The 18,355-nt window shown below is 45.1% G+C and overlaps 2 protein-coding genes across 28 annotated transcripts in view; one reads left to right on the forward strand and one right to left on the reverse strand.

Moving 5' to 3' along the window:
* Positions 1-18,355, forward strand: part of DFFA (DNA fragmentation factor subunit alpha) — a 244,621-nt gene that overhangs the window by 96,330 nt on the left and 129,936 nt on the right. The window lies entirely within an intron of this gene.
* KIF1B (kinesin family member 1B) overlaps positions 1-18,355 on the reverse strand; it is a 144,328-nt gene that overhangs the window by 18,674 nt on the left and 107,299 nt on the right. For 14 of the 27 annotated variants that reach the window (XM_053898983.1, XM_053898986.1, XM_053898987.1 and 11 more), the window contains 13 exons: positions 17,961-18,079; positions 16,951-17,036; positions 16,489-16,618; positions 16,150-16,312; positions 13,635-13,725; positions 11,757-11,875; positions 11,073-11,128; positions 10,440-10,640; positions 8,875-8,983; positions 7,479-7,545; positions 6,453-6,537; positions 3,240-3,345; positions 560-586 (listed from right to left, as the gene is read on the reverse strand). In XM_053898983.1, the coding sequence (XP_053754958.1) occupies positions 560-586; positions 3,240-3,345; positions 6,453-6,537; positions 7,479-7,545; positions 8,875-8,983; positions 10,440-10,640; positions 11,073-11,128; positions 11,757-11,875; positions 13,635-13,725; positions 16,150-16,312; positions 16,489-16,618; positions 16,951-17,036; positions 17,961-18,079 (1,359 nt within the window). The remainder of the gene's footprint in view (positions 1-559; positions 587-3,239; positions 3,346-6,452; positions 6,538-7,478; positions 7,546-8,874; positions 8,984-10,439; positions 10,641-11,072; positions 11,129-11,756; positions 11,876-13,634; positions 13,726-16,149; positions 16,313-16,488; positions 16,619-16,950; positions 17,037-17,960; positions 18,080-18,355) is intronic. The other 13 variants (XM_053898993.1, XM_053899003.1, XM_053899001.1 and 10 more) reach the window with 4 other exon arrangements.

Consider the following 18,355-nt stretch of genomic DNA (forward strand, 5'->3'; position numbering starts at 1 on the left):
TTTTTCTACTGCAAAAGAAGAAAATAGATAAGACAAGCAGTCCTGACAGAGAAAGAGAAATGTTTAAAAATAAACAGCCTATTTTTCACAGACTCAGCTGCCCAAATAGCTAAACTGGTCTCTTCTACGGCATAGGACAAAACAAAGAAAACAGTGAGTAATTATGCAAAGCTACAGAGCAACAAACCTTTCAAGCTGCTGACAGAGACAGGACAGACAAAGAATAGAAAACCCAGCCTGAGATTCCACGAAAGGAGGGGAGTAACGCTCTAATTGGTAATGCAGCACAGGAAAACCCGAAGGCGCACAAGAATTAAATGGACAGGTCTAGTAAATGGAATGAGAGAATACGAACTCTGTCAATCATTTAAGAAGCTGTGTGTGAAACTATACACATCAGGAAAACCCGGGGAACAAAGGGTGCCGGAGAAGGTGTTGCTCTATCCTAGGTCTGCACGGGGAAAAACTACTAAATTAAAATAGTAGTCCAAGCAACGTAAGACATAAAGCATTCTGATAGACTAGAATCTTTATGTGCAAAAAAGCAAACAGAAAATACCTAGGAATGTCCTTATCAAGAAAGAGCCTGCAAAAACACAGAAAAGGCTTTTGTTAGTGCAGCAGTGGCACAAAAAAGGAAAGAGGAGAGGAAAGCAAAAGCGAAAAAAAAATACATAAGACACATTTGCTGTTAAGCAAAGTAAATTCAAGTGGACAATTGACACAGAACTCCATGGGGCACAATTTGATAGACAGCTTACAGTGACATGGGTCCCTCTCTCCCGAAACATTTAATTAAGGAAAATGCTGGGCACAGAAGGGACTGTGGAGACCACCTCTATTAACACCCCCTCTCTGCAGATGACTCAGTACTGGAAGGGGTAGGAAGTTGCTGCAGAGTTAAGGGAAAACCAAAGCGATTCGGTAACACAGATGCGGGACTGGAAAGAAAAGCTGCAGTGGCCCCTGTTGGTCACACGCCACCATCAATACCCAGAGGTGCTCTCTCCTAGACACACGTGCACAACACACTCACACTGGAGTTCAAGTTCACCTTTAAACATTGAACCTTAGGCGAAACGAACAAAAGCTCTTAACCAAATTCCATTTAGCAACTTGCCAAATTAGCTTAGGCTCTCCGTATTCCTAAAATGGAAAGATGGATGTCCATTACGCGCTGAACATCCTAAACTAGATGGGTATCTCACCCACCCAGACAGTCTGCTCCCTAGAACTGAGTGGTGTGCTTATCAAGTGTCAATAGTACCTGGTCTTGACCCTGTTTATGCTGTTGTACTTACCATGATTATCTAAATTAATCCAGCATTAGGCAAAACAATGTAACGTGAGGGCAAAAATAATTTTTGCTCAGTGTGAAACAAAACTAAGTTGAACATTTTTAAAAGATTTGATAATGCTGAGTTGTCAAACAACTCAGCTGTCAAAAAACAGCTGTCAAACTAAGTTTGGGTGTGATCAATATAAAAAAGGGAAATATTAAAATTGTAATGACAGATGACAGAAAGCTGACAGGATTTTGCCATTAGATTTTCTTCAGAGGTTTCTACTTCTTGCTCCACAAGATTAAAAATCACAGATGATGAATTATGGGTGTGCTTCTGCAAGAAAGAGCATCCCAAGTCCAATAAATAAGGCTACAATTAAAGACAAGGCCTTGGCCCTACAGCAAGAGCTTGACAAGATAATGTACATTTATGGAGCTTAAATTAAAACGTTCAAAGTGCATATCTTTCTATTTTACTTGACGTTGGCCGACTTTTTTGATTAATTAACTCTACACCTCTATTGTGGAAGATAAGCTGCTTTTGACAAAAGCCAAATTCATTTCCTGCTGCATCTGACCTGCGGCCAGGTATGAATCCCGGGACTTCCGAAGGTCACTCTAACACAGGCCATTTAGCTCAACCAGCGTTTCAACCAAACATCATCCTTCCCTGTGAGTTTTGCTAAGTAACCTAGGAATATTTAGGATCTATTTCTCATAGCTGCAAAGAAAACATGGTGCATGCCGGCTGCCTCGGCAGGCGAGGATACCATGCAGGGTTAGTGAGGACTTCAGAGAAATGGTACCGCTCACGATTCTGCCCAGGAACGGACCAGGGAGGACCAGAGCACGCTTCTGTCCCTCTGTCCGCCCCGGCCCCCCCTACAGGTACACCCTCATACTCAGTCCCTCTCCCTCACAGCGCCTGCAGCTCCTCCTACAGGCAAAAAGCGAACAGATATTTGCTTTTTTTCCTCTTTCCTATGCAAAACTGTAACACAAGGAAACGGTGGAAAAAAATTAACTCTGGCCCAAACTTTTAATCCCATTTCTGCCTTTTGTCTCATTTTTCCTCTCCCTCTTCCCAACATAGATGTGAGCACGTTTTTCAGGAATACACAGAAGTATCCAGAAGTCCTCCTGTAATGCAAAGGCAGTGTTCTGAGCCCACATCTGCACACACAGCCACCCGTTTCCCAGCCATTGCTACATACAGGAATGGAGTCTCTGTGCACAGTGACAGAACTCCTTTCCTGGGGACGTAAGGGGCCCAGAAGATTTATCTCCAGTCTGACATGGGAAAGAAGACTGGCTATGTACTTTATGCATTGTCTGTCATCACTTGATTATAAAATGGAATTTTAAGGGAAGCCAGTTTAAAATTAAAAATAAAATAAAATTCATTATTTACAGCAGATAACCTTGGTCAGAAGAGTTCATACGTATGAATTTATCTCCTTTATAAGTGAACGAAAATGAAAAGCAAATACTAAGAATCCTGGAGCCTATGCTGGCAGCAGCAAAGGATAAACACAGGAGAGTTTGCTGGGCCCAGGAGGGCACGTTTGCATGACACTTAGGACAGACAGACCTTTCCCACAGCAACCACTTCATAGGAGAGCACCTAGTCTCAGCAATAATTAATTTGTACTTTTAAACCCTTGGGAAGAATGCTGAATTTTCTTTTTCTGTTCTCGTCTCTAAGACTGTATTTCATCTACTCAAACTCTATCCCGGAGAGAGTATTTTCACTCAGTATTGGTAACAGATCCACATACATGTAGCTCCACAATTATTTACTTTTGGAGAGCAGAGTGGCAGGGAGAAAAGGGATGTCTGAAGTGAAAGAGGAATTCGTTTCTGCCCCTGGACAGGAGTCACCGGTGAATGGGGAATCTAACGGTGTGGCGTCAACCTGCACGGGCTGACTCATCACGCTGCGCAGGGGCCCTACCTGCTGGAGTTGTGGGAGGACTTCAGGTACTTGGCAGAGATAATATTTAGGGAGAGGATAGCATCGACCGCAGCCTCATCCACTTCAGCCTTGTTCCTGATCCGGCCTACGAGGAAGAATAAAGAAACTAGGACAGGGGTACACTTAACGACACAACAGAAACTCATTAAGCCAAAGAGAGACTTTTAAACCTGTGTACCTTCGGGTGCCGGAAGGGTCACTTAGCCAACCACCAAATGGTCCTCCACTCTTCCCCCTGTTGTCTTCCCTTTCCTGCCCACATTTGGTCAATTGTGAAACCTTACAGACTCTTTGTTTGGAGTTTCTCATGCTCATCTCAACTTCTAGTTCTCATACCACCTCCTGCTCACAAAGGTCACCCCCTTCCCGTCTGGAACACTGCGATGGCCATTTCACTGATCTCCTGGCTGCTCACCTCATCCCCCTCTCCAATCCACCCTACACTCACCTTACAGAGACTTCTGAAGCCACTGCCTTCATTATACCGCTTAAAAACATTTTTTTTAATGTTTATTTATTTTTGAGAGAGACAGAGCGTGAGTGGGGGAGGAACAGAGAGAGACGGAGACACAGAATCCAAAGCGGGTGCCAGGCTCTGAGCCATCAACATAGATGCCCGACACGGGGCTCGAACTTACAGAAGATCCTGACCTGAGCTGAAATCGAATGCTTAACCGACTGAGCCACGGAGGCACCCCACCACTTTCCTGTTCAAAATCCTACAACTCTGTTTTCCAGTGAACACTAGGGGACGTACTGCAGAGAGGCTAAGAGCACAGCCTCTGGAGCTAGACTGGATTCAAATCTCAGCTTTAACACTTTCTGGCTGTGAAGCTTAGGCATATTGAGTCTTTGTTTCCTCTTCTATGAAGTGTGATTAGCCATTCTTCCCTTACATGATTGTTAAAACCATGTTATGTATTTGTTATGTTAAATAATATTTTTAGAGCATTCAGAAAAGTACCTGGTATAGAGTAAGGACTACACAAGAGTTTGTTAAAATAAAAAAAACAATAATAAAAAAGAAAAGCTTCAAAAACCACTGCCCTAGACAGAAGAGAGTACAATCTCCCTTCTAGGGGTTCTTAATGTGGTCCACAGATACTCAAGGGGTCTATGTATAAAATTCAGGAGGTCCATGAGCTTGAATGAGAAAAAAAAAATCACAACTTTATTTTCATGAGCCTCTGACTAAAATTTGGCATTTCCTTCAATTATGAAGGGAGGAGACAATCCACAGGAAAATCAGCAGAAGCTGTGACTCTATCCCTGTAGAAATCAGATGTTTTCATGTCATACTAAGGTAGAATATCTCAACATTCATCACCGCTCTGAGTGACAGAAATTAGACCTGCTGCTTCTTTAATGCATTTAATGCATTAATATGAAGAAAAGCTTACACTATGAACTTATTTAGTATTTGAGCAATCTCAGTATCACTAGTTCCCTTTGTAACCCTATGTACAGCTGACCCTTGAACAACACGGGTTTGAACTGCATGGGTCCACTTACACACAGTTGTTTTTTCAGTAAATACAGGATAGTATTGTAAATATATTTTCTCTTATGATTTTCTTCCCCCATGGTTTTTTTTTTTTTTTTTTTTTTTTTTTAAAGTAGGCTTCACGCCCAGTGTGAAGCCCAAAGCAAGGCTTAAACTCGTGACACTGAGATCAGACCGGAGCTGAGACCAAGAGTCGGACGCTTGACTAACTGAGCCACTCAGGCGCACCCTCCCACCCTTATAATTTTCTTAATAACGTTTTTTTCTCTAGCTTACTTTAAGAATATAGTATATAATACATAAAGCATACAAAATACGTGTTAATCAACTATTTACGTTATCAGGAAGGCTCTGGTCAACAAGAGGCTGTTAGCAGTTAAATTGTGGGGAGTCAAAAGTTATATGCAAATATTCAACTGCACTTTAAAACAATTTTTTTTAATGTTTATTTTTGAGAGACAGAGAGAAAGAGGGAGGGAGGGGCAGAGAGAGAGGGAGACACAGAATCTGAAGCAGGCTCCAGGCTCTGAGCTGTCGGCACAGAGCCCGACAAGGGGCTCAAACCCACGAACCGTGAGATCATGACCTGAGCCGAAGTCGGATGCCTAACCAACTGAGCCACCCAGATGCCCCTATCCAACTGCACTTCTAACCCTTACTCTGTTCAGGGGTCAACCGTACTTTATTTTCTACATTTAAAAACATTAATTCTGAGGCTACCCCACTGCCAAAGGGGTCCATGGCAACACAGGATCCAGAACCCTGCCTTGGACTCTAAAGCTTATACGGTTTATCCAGTTTTTTCTTCTCATCAGGAGACCTTGGCCATGGGTTTCTAGCCATCTGCATGTTAGACATGTTCCTGACTCTCTTTTCAAGATGTTTCTGTGTATGGAAAACAAGACAAATGAGAACCTTCTAATTTTTCCCACATCTGTTAAGATCCTCCTGGATCCTTTCTATTGTTAATTCTCAGCCCGGGGTCTTTCTCACTTGCCCTCATTTTGGCACTTACTCATCAAACTGCTCTATTTATTTATTATTTTTTAAGTTTATTTATTAATTTAAGTAATCTCTACACTCTACATGGGGCTTGAACTCATGACTCTGAGATCAAGAGTCGAATGCTCTACTGACTAAGCCAGCCAGGCGTCCCCCCACTGCTTTGCACATACATATGTCGTCTCCTCAACAAAACCGCAGGCTTACAATGTGCAGACACTTCTCTTATGCCCTCTCAGAAGCTTTAAAACAGAGCCATTCCCATGGTAGCTGAGTAAAATAACGGTTGGTTGCGGGGCACCTGGGTGGCTCAGTTGGTCAAGCATCTGACTCTTGATTTCAGCTCAGGTCATGATCTCACGGTTCATGACACTGAGCCCTGTGTCGGGCTCTGTGCTGACAGCACAGAGCCAGTTTGGGATTCTCCCTCTCTCCCTCTCTCACTCTCTCCCCTCCCGCTCTGCCCCTCCCCCAATCTCGCTCTCTCTTGCTCTCCCTCTCTCAAAAATAAATAAATAAGCATTAAAAAAATAATGGCTGGTTGAATAACATATCCCTAATGATGGGAGTTGAGAAACAGAGTAGTTTCAAACTCTAGGCCACATATTCTCCAGTACTCTTTCTGCACATTCCCGGTGTTCCTCTAAAAAGCCTGGCTCTGTCCTCGGCTGAGGGAATGTACTCACCTACCACCAGCTCACGAACATCCTTCCAATGGAGCTCACTCCCCTTCTCATGGATAATGGTCACCGTGATCCTTCGCTGGATGCCCTAGGTAACGGAGCAGGGTTGTAATTTAGCTGGGACGGTCTAGGGTTTCCTCTTGTGTGCTGTTTTCTGGACTGCGTGGTGTGGGGGTGGGCAAGACGAGAGGAACGGAGAGGGGGCAATGCTGTCCCCACTCTCTCTTTTTTTTTTTAAAGTAGGCTCCACGCCCAACGTGGGGCTTGAACTCACAACACCCTGAGATCGGTCACACGTTCTACTGACTGAGCCGCCTTGGCGCCCCTCCACGGTTTCTCTAAACAAAGGGATATGGGCCGGGGACTGAGGAAGAGCCAGGTTCTGGAATGGCTTTAAGAACAAGCGGCTGGATGGTAGACCCAGAATATGAGACCCTCAGCTCCTACGCCCACCTGGGTGATAAGCATTTTCTTAAAGAGTTTACTTTTAAGTAATCTCTACGCCCGACGTGGGGCTTAAACTCACAACCCCGAGATCGAGAGTCACGGGCTCCGCGGACGGAGCCAGCCAGGCGCCCCGGGCGTAGGCATGTCGGAGCACTGACCGAATCCACTTTTGATTTACCAAAGGAGGACACCTGTATTTCATGGCCAGATTTTAGTCCGTTGCAACTTCCATCCTCTATCCCCATTAAGGACTTTTAACTATAAAATTACGGTCTCCAAACATGGAAACTATATACAAGAAAATAAAATTGTATAAAATGACATGCGAGCCGCACAAATTATAGTAGTTGAATAAAAGTCTTTTTCAAAATAGGTCTCTCAAAATGTATTTCTACGTATGAGCAACGGTATAATACAAGCCAAGGTCTGAGGAAAAACATTAAAAAACGTACAAAAAAAGAAAAAAAAAGTACAACGTCTCCTGATCCCCAAATCTGCTTAAAGTGGAGAGGGAAAACAGAGACACAGAAAGAGCTCTGTTTTGGCTCTCTCCTAGGCCCTCTCTGGCTCCCTCACTAGTACCTGGTGAAGCAAAAATGTCCCCTGGCAGGGCAAGCCCGCTGTGTGGTCAACCACGGCTGGGATGTACCTAGAAGAACAGAAACGCAGAGAAAGCAGTCAGACGGGACGCCTGCGCGGAGGGCTCCGCCCGCAAGGTCTTCTCTGCTGCGACATCCCCCAGTGGTCTCGGTTTCCCTGGTCTTCCTCACCATTTGGGCATTCAGTGAGTCACACGGTCACTTGCATTTAATAAACCTTCTCACGTATCCATGCCACATCCCCCTTACTAGACCCAAGTGCTCAAAGCACAGTAACATTTTGGGCTCCCTCCCAGCCTCCTGCATAACAGATATTCCATAAATAATGTACAACTGCAACAGCAAGTGTCAGGAGGTAGGAAAGGGGTCATTTCAGATTTCAGGTAGTTTTTAAGGATCAGAAAGCAATTAACTCAGTAGAAACTCTCCCTCATGACACAAGTTATAATCACATTATAGGTCTGTGTACGGAAAGTACAGCTTCTTAAAGCCGTGTCACTACTGACAACGAAATATGGGACTGATACAGCCAGACTCTCCTATCGGTAGGAACACAAAAAATGTTTCATGGAGATGATCGTGAGGGTGGTACTCAGCATTATAAACAGAGGATCATTAGGATAACATTTTTTCCTTACCCTTTATATTAACCAATAGAGCCCCTTGCCTCTGTTCCAGGAATGGGATCTTTCTTTGTGTTTTTGCAAACGCAATTTAGAGACAACTGTGAACAAGAATTATATTCACCACTCGCTCTAACACAGCTCACACACAGAGAGTCAGCTGATGTTGATTCTTTTCATCTAGGACAACAGACCTCAACCGGGGGTGATTTGTAACGTCTGAGGACATTTTTGGTTGTCACACTGAAGGCAGGTGCTCCTGGCCCCCTGTGAGAAGCAGCCAGGGAGGCAACTACATATCCTACGATACACAGGACCGCCCCCCATGACGGAGACTTATCTGGCCCAAAACAGTGCTAAGGCTGAGAAACCCTGGTCTAAAGAAACATCCTGCCCTCAAATCCTCTCACTGAGATTATTAAGATAAGTTGTGACTATATTATGCACAAAATGCTTCTGATTCCCTTTGCTCTGCTGCTATTAAAACCCACTGTGTAAGTTTTCTTCCCTCATACAAGGTGCCAGGCTCCACGTTCTTGCTGTTGCTAACAAGAAGGCAAATTAGTATTCTGGACAGTCCCTTCTTTGACAAACATCTAATTCAAAAGAATAACACCACCAAAAATTCAATTCAAAACTGGAAGTCAACAGTGACGATGATTCATTAACCTGAATATGAGCAGAGAGGCTCAAAATTGCATTTTTTAATTTTGAAAAACTTTGCCCTTGTTTAAAAATTTAGAAAGTTGGACTTACTCTCCTGTAGGCTCCAGTTCACTGATCTCAAACCAAACCAGAAGATCGTACTTGCTCATGCTCTGGCCAAGGCTGGTTTTGCTCATGGTGTTTAACTTGGTAGCTGGAACTTTCAAAAGTTTTTAGAAAATGTCAAAATCTGGTCCGAGTCTACTTAGTAAAAGTATAAACTTCTCTTCAAGGACACACTTGGGAAAAAGGCAACGAAAGTCAGGGCTCCATTTCAATGCAGAAGACTCGGAAAAATGTCACCATCTACTGCATTAGTGCCTCTAAATTCAGAGAACTGGGAAAATGGAGAGTCGGCTTGTTTCTGCCTCTCAACAAACAGTATCCACTGACAAGAAAACGGGTTTCGTGCAGAGTGAACGTGCTCACAAAACTATTCAAAAACCTTCCTTAGACTGTCATATGTTCTGGCATGTGTAGCATGGTAACACTGTGGGAGAGACAGTGTGGACAGAGCCTCGTACGTCACAGGCTCTCTTCTCTCTCCCGTGCTCCCACCCAGTGGTGCCCAAACCTCCCTGTGCACTGGAGTCACCCAGGGACCTTAAAGCAAAGCCCAGGCAAGTAAATCATAATCTCCAGGGGTGGGACCCAGTCCGCCAAGAAGACTGAACCCCCTCTAGGCACTCTAATGTGTGGGTAAGTTCAGGAACCCCTGGTCCAAGATGCAAATACAGGATTCTATAAATGATCTTATGTTACACATTTTCTTCACATTTAAATTCCATATTATTAACTGTACTGGTGAAATAAGTTAGCCAAAAACACAGTATTCCCAAGAGTTCCAAATTCTACATGGTGGGTATTTTGAAACACTACACAGAAATTCTAAAATCTGGCAATACAAAGAGCGCTCTCTGCTCAGAACCTGGGAGCACTGGAGTGAGGGTCCGGTGGCTTGGGATCTAATACCGTTCAATCACTAACTATCTATGTGACTTGGGTTGAGTTGCTTAATCTCTGGGAGTCTGTCTCCTCATCTACAAAACGTAGATCATTAATATTTAGCCCGCTATCTTGAAAAGGTATCGTGAGGACCCACTCACAGATACCTGGGTATTTAGATACCCAAGAAGTATCTGGGTATTTAGATACCCAGGAAGTATCTAAAGGGGCCCAATACATACAGCACCAGTCAAATGTTAGCCTGTCTGCACTACACTCCAGCTGAATTCCACTAGTCAAGAAAAAAATAGTGTCACTGATTCTGGTGATCACCTGATGGGTCAGAAAGTGAAATCAGAAGCATTAAAAAAACAAAAACAAAACCCACTCGCTAATAAAACTCTTGAAAATTAAAGATACCATTACAAAGAATCCAAACGAGCAAACACAATGAGGCCCTCACCTTATGTGGCGATGTGAAAGAGGCACAAGGAGAGAAGGTGTGTCCTCACATCTCTCCAAAGGAAATGTGATCCTGACAACATGCTAGACTCTACGTTCGGGTCAAGCAGCAAGGAGAAACCCCAGCGTTTCGTACGCAGAGAGCCAGGCTTTAGGATGAGCCCGGAGGACGGTTCTACATCTAAGGCAGAGCTAAGTCGGCTACTAACCATCTCGTTTAGGTGCCCTCTCACTCTGGCAGCCGGGAACTGGCAGAGAGAGGAAAGGGGGCGATGTGTCCGCCCCATCCCGGAAGGTGGCGACAGCGGAGGAAGCAAGCGCGTTGGCGTGCTCAGAAACCGCGTCCAACACATGCACATTCACATAGTCAGCTACGAGAAACCGAATCAGCTCAATCTTTCTCTCATGGTCTGAAGGCAGGATGGAGAGCAGCAGTACGGAGGTGGAGAGCAAGTGTGGGCGGGGTGGGAAGGTGGCAAGTGGGCAACAAGGAGAGAGGATGAGAATGAAGAGAAAGCAAAACAGATGAATGAACATGCAGAATACATTTGATACGCAAAGAAACGCGCGGTCGCCAATCAGTTATGAGGAGTTACATACAAAAAGCAGAGAGATTTAGGGACAGGGAGCTTATCCAAATCTGTAATAAGAAGACCAGAAAGTTGGCAGGGAGAGAGAGCCCTATCGTTTCTGACTTCCCATTTAAATCAGGAACCAAGAATCCCAGCTCCTGCTAGACACAGGAATATGCAAGCACACACCAAGTGGAGCGGGAATGTGCAAATGGTTTCTATCTGAAAAGCCATCAGAATCAGAGCCGTGTCACCCCAAGGAGGGCTCACCTGGCTTGGAGAGCGGCATGGGCGGAGGGAAGAAGCGTCGAGATGGCTGAGGCGGGCTGCAAAGGAAGGGGACAAAGTTCAAGACTGAGAAAGGGTCCCATCGATGGCGTGTTTAAATCCCCTCTAGAAACGGATCCCTGGCACTTGCAAATGAGGCCTAGTATCAGATACCAGATATAACCCCACACAGTGAAACTGAGGCCAAGACATTTTAACAACAGTGCCCTTGGGTGTCCCAGTTAATAAACAGGAGAAGTTTTCTGCTAACACGGACACTCTGCCATCTCCCAAAAGGCCCCATTGCTGCTCTCCTCATCACTTTCAACGTCTCTACTTACAGCTCATGCTTCATATAGTTCTGGGTTAGTTAGGAACAATTACACAGAATTCTCATGTCGCATCACCTCAACTCTCTTTCCTATTCAAAGTCTCTTCCTACAAAAGAGATAGCACCCCAGGTCAGCTGGGCAAAATTCAATGCGCTCTACCTAAATTAGTGGTTCGGTGGCTTAGAAAAAAGGTGGTGACGTTTCTAAAGAGGAAATTATCAGGGACCACAGAAAACTGTTCTTCAGTTCTCTGAGTCCCGCAAAAGATTTCTTCCTTCCCGTCAAGTGGCAATGACAGTAAGAACAGGCCAACGATAACATCAGCAACAAGAATCTTTGCTTCTCTGGTCCAAACCTGTTAAGGTCCTGTCCTTGCAGATGAAGCGGGTGCTGCTGATAATGCCCAAACACTTCAAATACTATCGGCTTGGTTTTGATATAGTCCACGAATGATTCCGTGACCTCCACTGCAATCTAATGAGGAATAAAGCCAAGCTAGATTAGGGAATGAATTACTCTAACAAACCCACATTTTTGCTGCAGTCAGAATTTTAGCACTTCTGAGTAGCCAGGGTGTGCTGGGGATTTGACTCTGCGGGTCTCTCCCACCAAGACAGGGGCTCCGCACTGGTTTTCATTCTAAAGCAACTTTAGTAATAAACTTTAGGCCTTCAAGACCCTCCGTCATCCGCACCTGCTGCCCTTTACACACTTACTGTTTTGGCATAAACTCACCTGCCGCTCCTCTCTCCCCTGTTGTGCCTGAGGACCTGCGCAGGCTATCGCCCTGCCTGTAAGGCCTGCTCCTATCTCTGTGCCTGTAAGTCATTCGCAGACTTCCAGGCCTGGCTTGAATAGTAACGACAGTGAGAAAACCATGCCGGTTGACAAGGCACCAGGCACATAACCAAGTCTGACCCACCTTTTCTTATCACGCTACATCCTTCAGAAAGTTCCCACCTCCTTTCCCCACCCAACTACCAACCCTGCCCCCTGCCCCCACAGAAAAAGTAACCTAAAGTATCTTTCTGTTAATGGAAATAACTTTCCCTTCTTTCTACTTCCTTTGCATTTAACAAATACCTTGCTAATAAGCAAGGTCTCTAGGCCATGTGATACTGCTGTTTCAATACGCGTCTTATGTCTCTATCATCCTAAGCTCTTCGGGGACACAACCCTCTGTGATTCATCACTCTTCCCTGGTGGCGTCAGCACAGTCCTTGTGCACACTATCCTCGTGAGTATTTCTCAGATACACGCACGCTCATACTCATGCAATTAAACATAAAGCAAGTGGGTTTCGCGTTTGCCGTTCCGTCTTTAGAGCTGTCCTTTCCACTCGGACTTTAGACAGTGAATACGGTTAACAAGAGAAGGAGAGCGGTTCAGGTCGGAGCGAATCTCCTAGACACCACAGCCACATCGCTCTGGGCTTAAACCCCATCTCTGCCTCTTGTGAGCTCTGCAACCCTGGTGAGTGACTTTAACTGTTCTGCGCCTCAGTTATCTCAGCTGTCATTTGGGGGCCATGAGGGTCTGCGGTAGAAAGGTGAGGATTAGACGAATTAAGACACACAAGTGTCTCAGAACAGTGACTGACACAAAATAAGCTCTCAAAGAATGTTAGCTATTGTGAGGATGATGACTTCCGAACAGGGTTTGGGTGACCCTTCCTGGAAGAGACAGAAGCTCTGTTGTCTTACTCCACGTCTGAGAGAGCTGTAAGGGGCACTAACGGGTTAATCATAGTATCAGCTGCAAGGAAAACAGACTGAATCTTAATTTAGCTACAAAAGATAACGTAGTTTTTTTTTTAACCTTATTTGCAACTGAGCAACGTAAGTATCTTCTAGTTGAAAGGATAATACATTAACTTTAACAAAACTCCTACTAAGTGTGCTTATTTTTCTAGGAAGGAAACGCTAAAAACAACTCACTACATTCAAACTGATGGAAGATTTTATTGGCAGACCAACCCCCACATTGTTACACAGGGAAGGCTGGCTGCACGGTCCGCTGAGGATGACCTCATCGCTCTAGCCACTCCCTCCATTGTCTATTCTCACCAGGAAGCTCCCCCCACCCCCCCCCTGCCCAACCCCAGGCACAGCAGTTTGGACGATCCTCCTTCCTGGGCTGAGAAAGCCAGAGGCTGCCCACACAGGACGAGGGCCTAACACCAGCCGCTGTGGGGGCCCCCAAACCTGCAAGGCCTTTGGCAAAAACCACTTACATTCTGCACGTGATAAAAGCCCAGAGGACTTCCTCTGCCGTTGTTTTTGAGGGGTTCGGTGGAGAACGCTTCATCATGGCGATGCAAAAAGCTTAATAAAAAAATAAGACACGTGAATTTCACATTAACCAGTTTCATCAACATCGATGTCGTAGGAACCCGACTTGGATCGTATGGAAAGAAGCAGCCTACTTCAGCAGAGGCTTCCACTGAGCCAAGTAATTTGTAGTTCCTTGTAATGCACGTTTTCCAGGATCACTCAGATAGCATTTTAGATTTTATTTCAAAAATGACCGAAAGATTAACTGATGCTGACCACTTAGCCACCTGAACGCATACGCAAGACCTCAGATAGCAGAGCAAGAGTGAATTCAGGGAATTACTGTTTCTCTGTAGGAACATATTTTACTGAGAAAAAAAGATTATAATATCATTTTGTGTAGAAAAGATGTGGCATATTCAGGCTTCTACAAGGAAGTGCTAAAGCCTGTGTCTGGCATTCTTGCCTAGGAGTCTCCCTAAAGACCTGCAAAGATTAGGTTTAAGTGTCAGCTCCTCCAGGAAGTCTTCCCCAGCTCACCCAAACAGTTCTGTCTTCCCACAGCACTAGGGACCCGTTTTCTCCTCGACAGCAATTTCACTCTTTAAAATAAAGTATTTACATGCCTGTCTCCCCGAGAGACAGCGAGTATCTCCTACAGTGCTCCAGATACAGAAGATACTCCTGAAATATTTGTGAAGCGATAGACTATGCTTATTCTCACAGACTGTGAGTTTTTATTGTTCTCTCTTCCTCCCTATTAGCCTGAAATGAAAAGAGGTAGAGAATGAAAGAAAACTCAACACAAAGACCTACTCCCAGACAGAAATAGCCATCGGAAGGACATCCCACAAGAAAACAAGGCGGGGAAAGGAACGAATACTTCGAATAGGGTGCCGAAACCAGGATTATGAACTCCCTGTCTTCCAAATCAGTTCACGGAGTCTGAGGGCAGCGGTGTACTTTTGCCCCGCATTCCTCATCCCAGATGCCACCTGCTGCCGGCACTGAAGCGTTCCGCACCGCACGCACCTTATTGGTCTTCTTCTCACTCTCCTCCTTAGCCCTCTCTCTCTCCTACCTGTACACCTTACTCCTTTTTTTCCTTCCGATTTCTTCCTATCCAGACCATACACCATACGTGCCAGAGGCTCCAGGGGCATCGCTTGATTTGCAGTCTATACTCCTCCATGTTATGATTACAGCAGGTACAAATATCCTGGGGTTCCACACTGGTCATGCATGAAATCGTCCATACTGCTTGACGGCCGTGTCTTCTCTACACAAGCCAGATAAGAGTCTGTAATAGCTCAAGAAGAATCTGAATCTTCTTTCAACGTGAGTCAACATGCCGTCCTCTCCAGAGCTGACCCCAGGTAGAGATGCTGCTCTCTCTTTGGAGATGTTAGGACAAAAGATCAACCTAACATTACTGACATTTCAGGTGCCCGTTAACCAAGGAGGTCTGTTTCCTAAAATATTCCAGTTGCCCCACAAGAATAACGATGAAAGCTCAAAGCAACTGGTTCATCTAGCAAACTCCATTGCACCCCCCCCCCATGTTAACTTAGGGTTGCCAGTGAAAACACACTGAATGGGCAAAATCAATACTTCAACAACAACTATGAGTTAGAGCAAATGACATTAGTGGTCTACTATGCAGTAATCACATTTGCTTCAGGACTTGGCTAAAATCTCTAGAAAGGCGGTGCTTTGGCAACTGCATTAGGATGCCTGGGAAGGCCGAGGCACATTCTGAGGGAGAGGGACAGCAGAACTTTCTAGAGCAGCCTCGTGGTGGCACCAGGGGCCAACTGATGGAACAGGGTGGGTCAGATGTCACTCTCTGTGGCCCTTCACAAGTACTGAAAAGATATACTGATGTCTATCAGTAAAACTGAAGGCATTAAAACTGAAGACTGACAAAAAAAGTGTTTTCCGAGGGAGGTCTTAAAAAGAATTCCAGGGCTCAAGAGGGTTACAGGCTGGAGAGAGCTTGTAGCGGAGGAGGAGCCAAACCCGTCACATCTTCTCCACATACTAGCTATTTTTCAGCTGATGTGGAATTTTACTCTCCTTTATATTATTTAAGTCAGTATTGAACAGGCATAATTGGTGGATGGACAATTCACTGCCTTCAGGCTTGCTTATTGGTAAGATACTGCTCCACGAAGAGCATTAGAATGACTAATAAACAGGCTTATCTAGATCAGATCCTGTACTGCCGGCAGAGGGGACAGGCCACAGCGGAACCCTGTGGCAGATGCACGGTCACACTCCTCCCCACGGCTAACTCTCTTTCATACCACTTTACGTGCCTGGTAGCAGTCCCATCTGGGGTGAAGAAAGCCTTTATTTCAGAAACTGCTGGTTGTGTACCTGATGAGAGCGGTACTACGTCACGTATGTGGTACATCCTGCGGTTCACAGAGGACTGGGTCAACAGCCAGGATGGCGGAACCGGGGGCGGCTTACTTGAACTGACAGAAGATGTCTGCGTACTCCGGAAGGATCCCACTGGCCTGTAGCACTGTCACGCGGAAAGTGAAGGCGCTGCCCAGTTTCAGGTGGTTGCCAATCTCTTCAGAAAACCCTTCCATGACCATCTTACCATCCAGCAAAGTGCTTGACTTCAAATCTAAAGAGGGTCAAATTAGCACACAGGTGATCCAAATAATGCACACCACCTTTCAAAGAGGAGAGAGCAGAGCATTTCCGCTCCCAGTGGATGAAAGCAACCGTCTCCCTTGACAGTGCTCAATATTTTCCCCTCTTTGAAAATGTCCCCAGTCATAGTAAACTCTGTCTACGTACCCAAGTCATTCATTCGATTGATTTCTTCTGGAGGAGTGATGACCTCAGAACTCTGACCCTGCCCTTCCACAATCCTCAGTTCCTCCAGAGACAGACCAGAACGAGTCATTGCCACGGAAGAAAAGTCATTCTGAAAACAGGCAGGAGCAGGCGGATGATCAAGCTGCACGGCAGTGTGTTTTCCCCAATCTCCTTACTTATGTCTATCTGCCCAACAAGTAACGGTGACTGGAAAACTATGTGCATTGAGAGCTGCCTGAGAAAAGGCGATACAATAAAATATAAATACCCCTTTACCTCTGTAAGTGTTAGATGTGTCCCATGATCTACGAACAACCCCGGGGTTACCCATCTTTTGTGACTCTAGTCAGAAGAACGGTTCTCCAGTGAACACCCTCCTTATAAACCTGTCTTCCACTTTGTCCTTTTCTGAGGTTTTTCTCCTTCCAGAAGGCTTCTCACCTGGTTAAAGTACTCGTTATCAAAAGATATTTTAGCTGTTCCTGATTGTCGAATTCCAGAGCCATAATCAGGAGCTTCCTCATCCGCTAAGTAGGGGGGGAAAAAAAAGGATCAAGTGAGACTACATACGGGGCAGGGGGGAATGGCTCCTGTTGGATCATAAATAGGAAAGTAGTGGAGCCCTCCGGTTCGAGAACTTTAGTAAGAGATATTAAAGAATAAGGCTTATGCATAAGAAAGGAAGAAAAGCTGGAAGCAGGAAAGTCACAAAGGGCTGCTTCCAGCTCTACTCAGGTAAATTTACCAACCTGCTTAGCTCAAATGAGACTAGTTAATAAAGAACCAGTTTTATCCTTGATATTGTTCAAATGTCATACCTAGAAATACCGACCCTTCGCTTGGCAAGATGATGTTCAATACCACCCAACAAATATTTGAAGAAGGAGTATTTGCAGAGATTTTCATAAACTCCACCCTGGCGACTATGCCACAGATTTCCATGGGGAGAAGCTGAAAGGTCGCTCAACACAACATGGCACTTGGAAATTAAAAGACAAAAACTACAGGAAATGGCCACATTCTTCCCTCAGAATGTAGGCTGGATCGTGGAAAAGTAGAAAATATCGGAATCTTGATCCATGCCCAACAAAAGAGAGTCAAAGGACAGAGAGGTCTACTAGAAGTACCCTGCAAGAAAATTAAGCAAGACAGAGTCGTGGAAATCCTGTTACTTCTGAAGCAGTTTTACCAATGTCTTTTATAAAGTCAATCCGAGAGTTGTTCTTCATGTTAAAGGAGATCCCTTCGTCCCGTTACTCCAAAATAGCTGTAGCCCAGACTAAACAGAATCCGTTTATGATACTCGGGAATAATAACTAAAAGGAAACAGTAAAGGCTTTCTCCAAGGCAGCCCGTCAATCACGTAACCGAAGCGTGGCCCCCACACAATGGGACTGCTCTGTCTCTAGGCAAAGACTCCCCAGCTCCCAGTCCGGGAGAGGGTCACCTACCTGCAATGGCCTGCACAGCCACACGCAGAAATCCCCGCACTTCACCCTTCTCACTGACAATGGCCACCCTGTGAATCAGGGGCACGGGATACAGCAGGTTGCTCAGGTAAACAAATGCCCTGGAGACAGAAACCGGCAGACAAACATCTGAGCATCCCACAGACAGAGAGGATGGCTTTCAGAGTTACCGAGAATATCTTCAAGAGACTGTGAGCTGGCTTCTGGGCCCTGTCTTAAGGTCACCTTTCTGTTCTGTACTCCCAGACTGCCCCCTCCCGCCCCCGCCCCCATTGCTTTTTCAGCACAGATGATACAGAAAGAAATGCAAATGCTTGGTAAAGCAGTTGACAAAGACCAACTTATACCAAATTGCTTCCTATAAAAATGATGAGTTA

This window comes from Panthera pardus, unplaced genomic scaffold, assembly GCF_024362965.1.
Source record: "Panthera pardus isolate Hobbes unplaced genomic scaffold, ASM2436296v1 HiC_scaffold_11, whole genome shotgun sequence".
Lineage (NCBI taxonomy): Eukaryota > Metazoa > Chordata > Mammalia > Carnivora > Felidae > Panthera > Panthera pardus.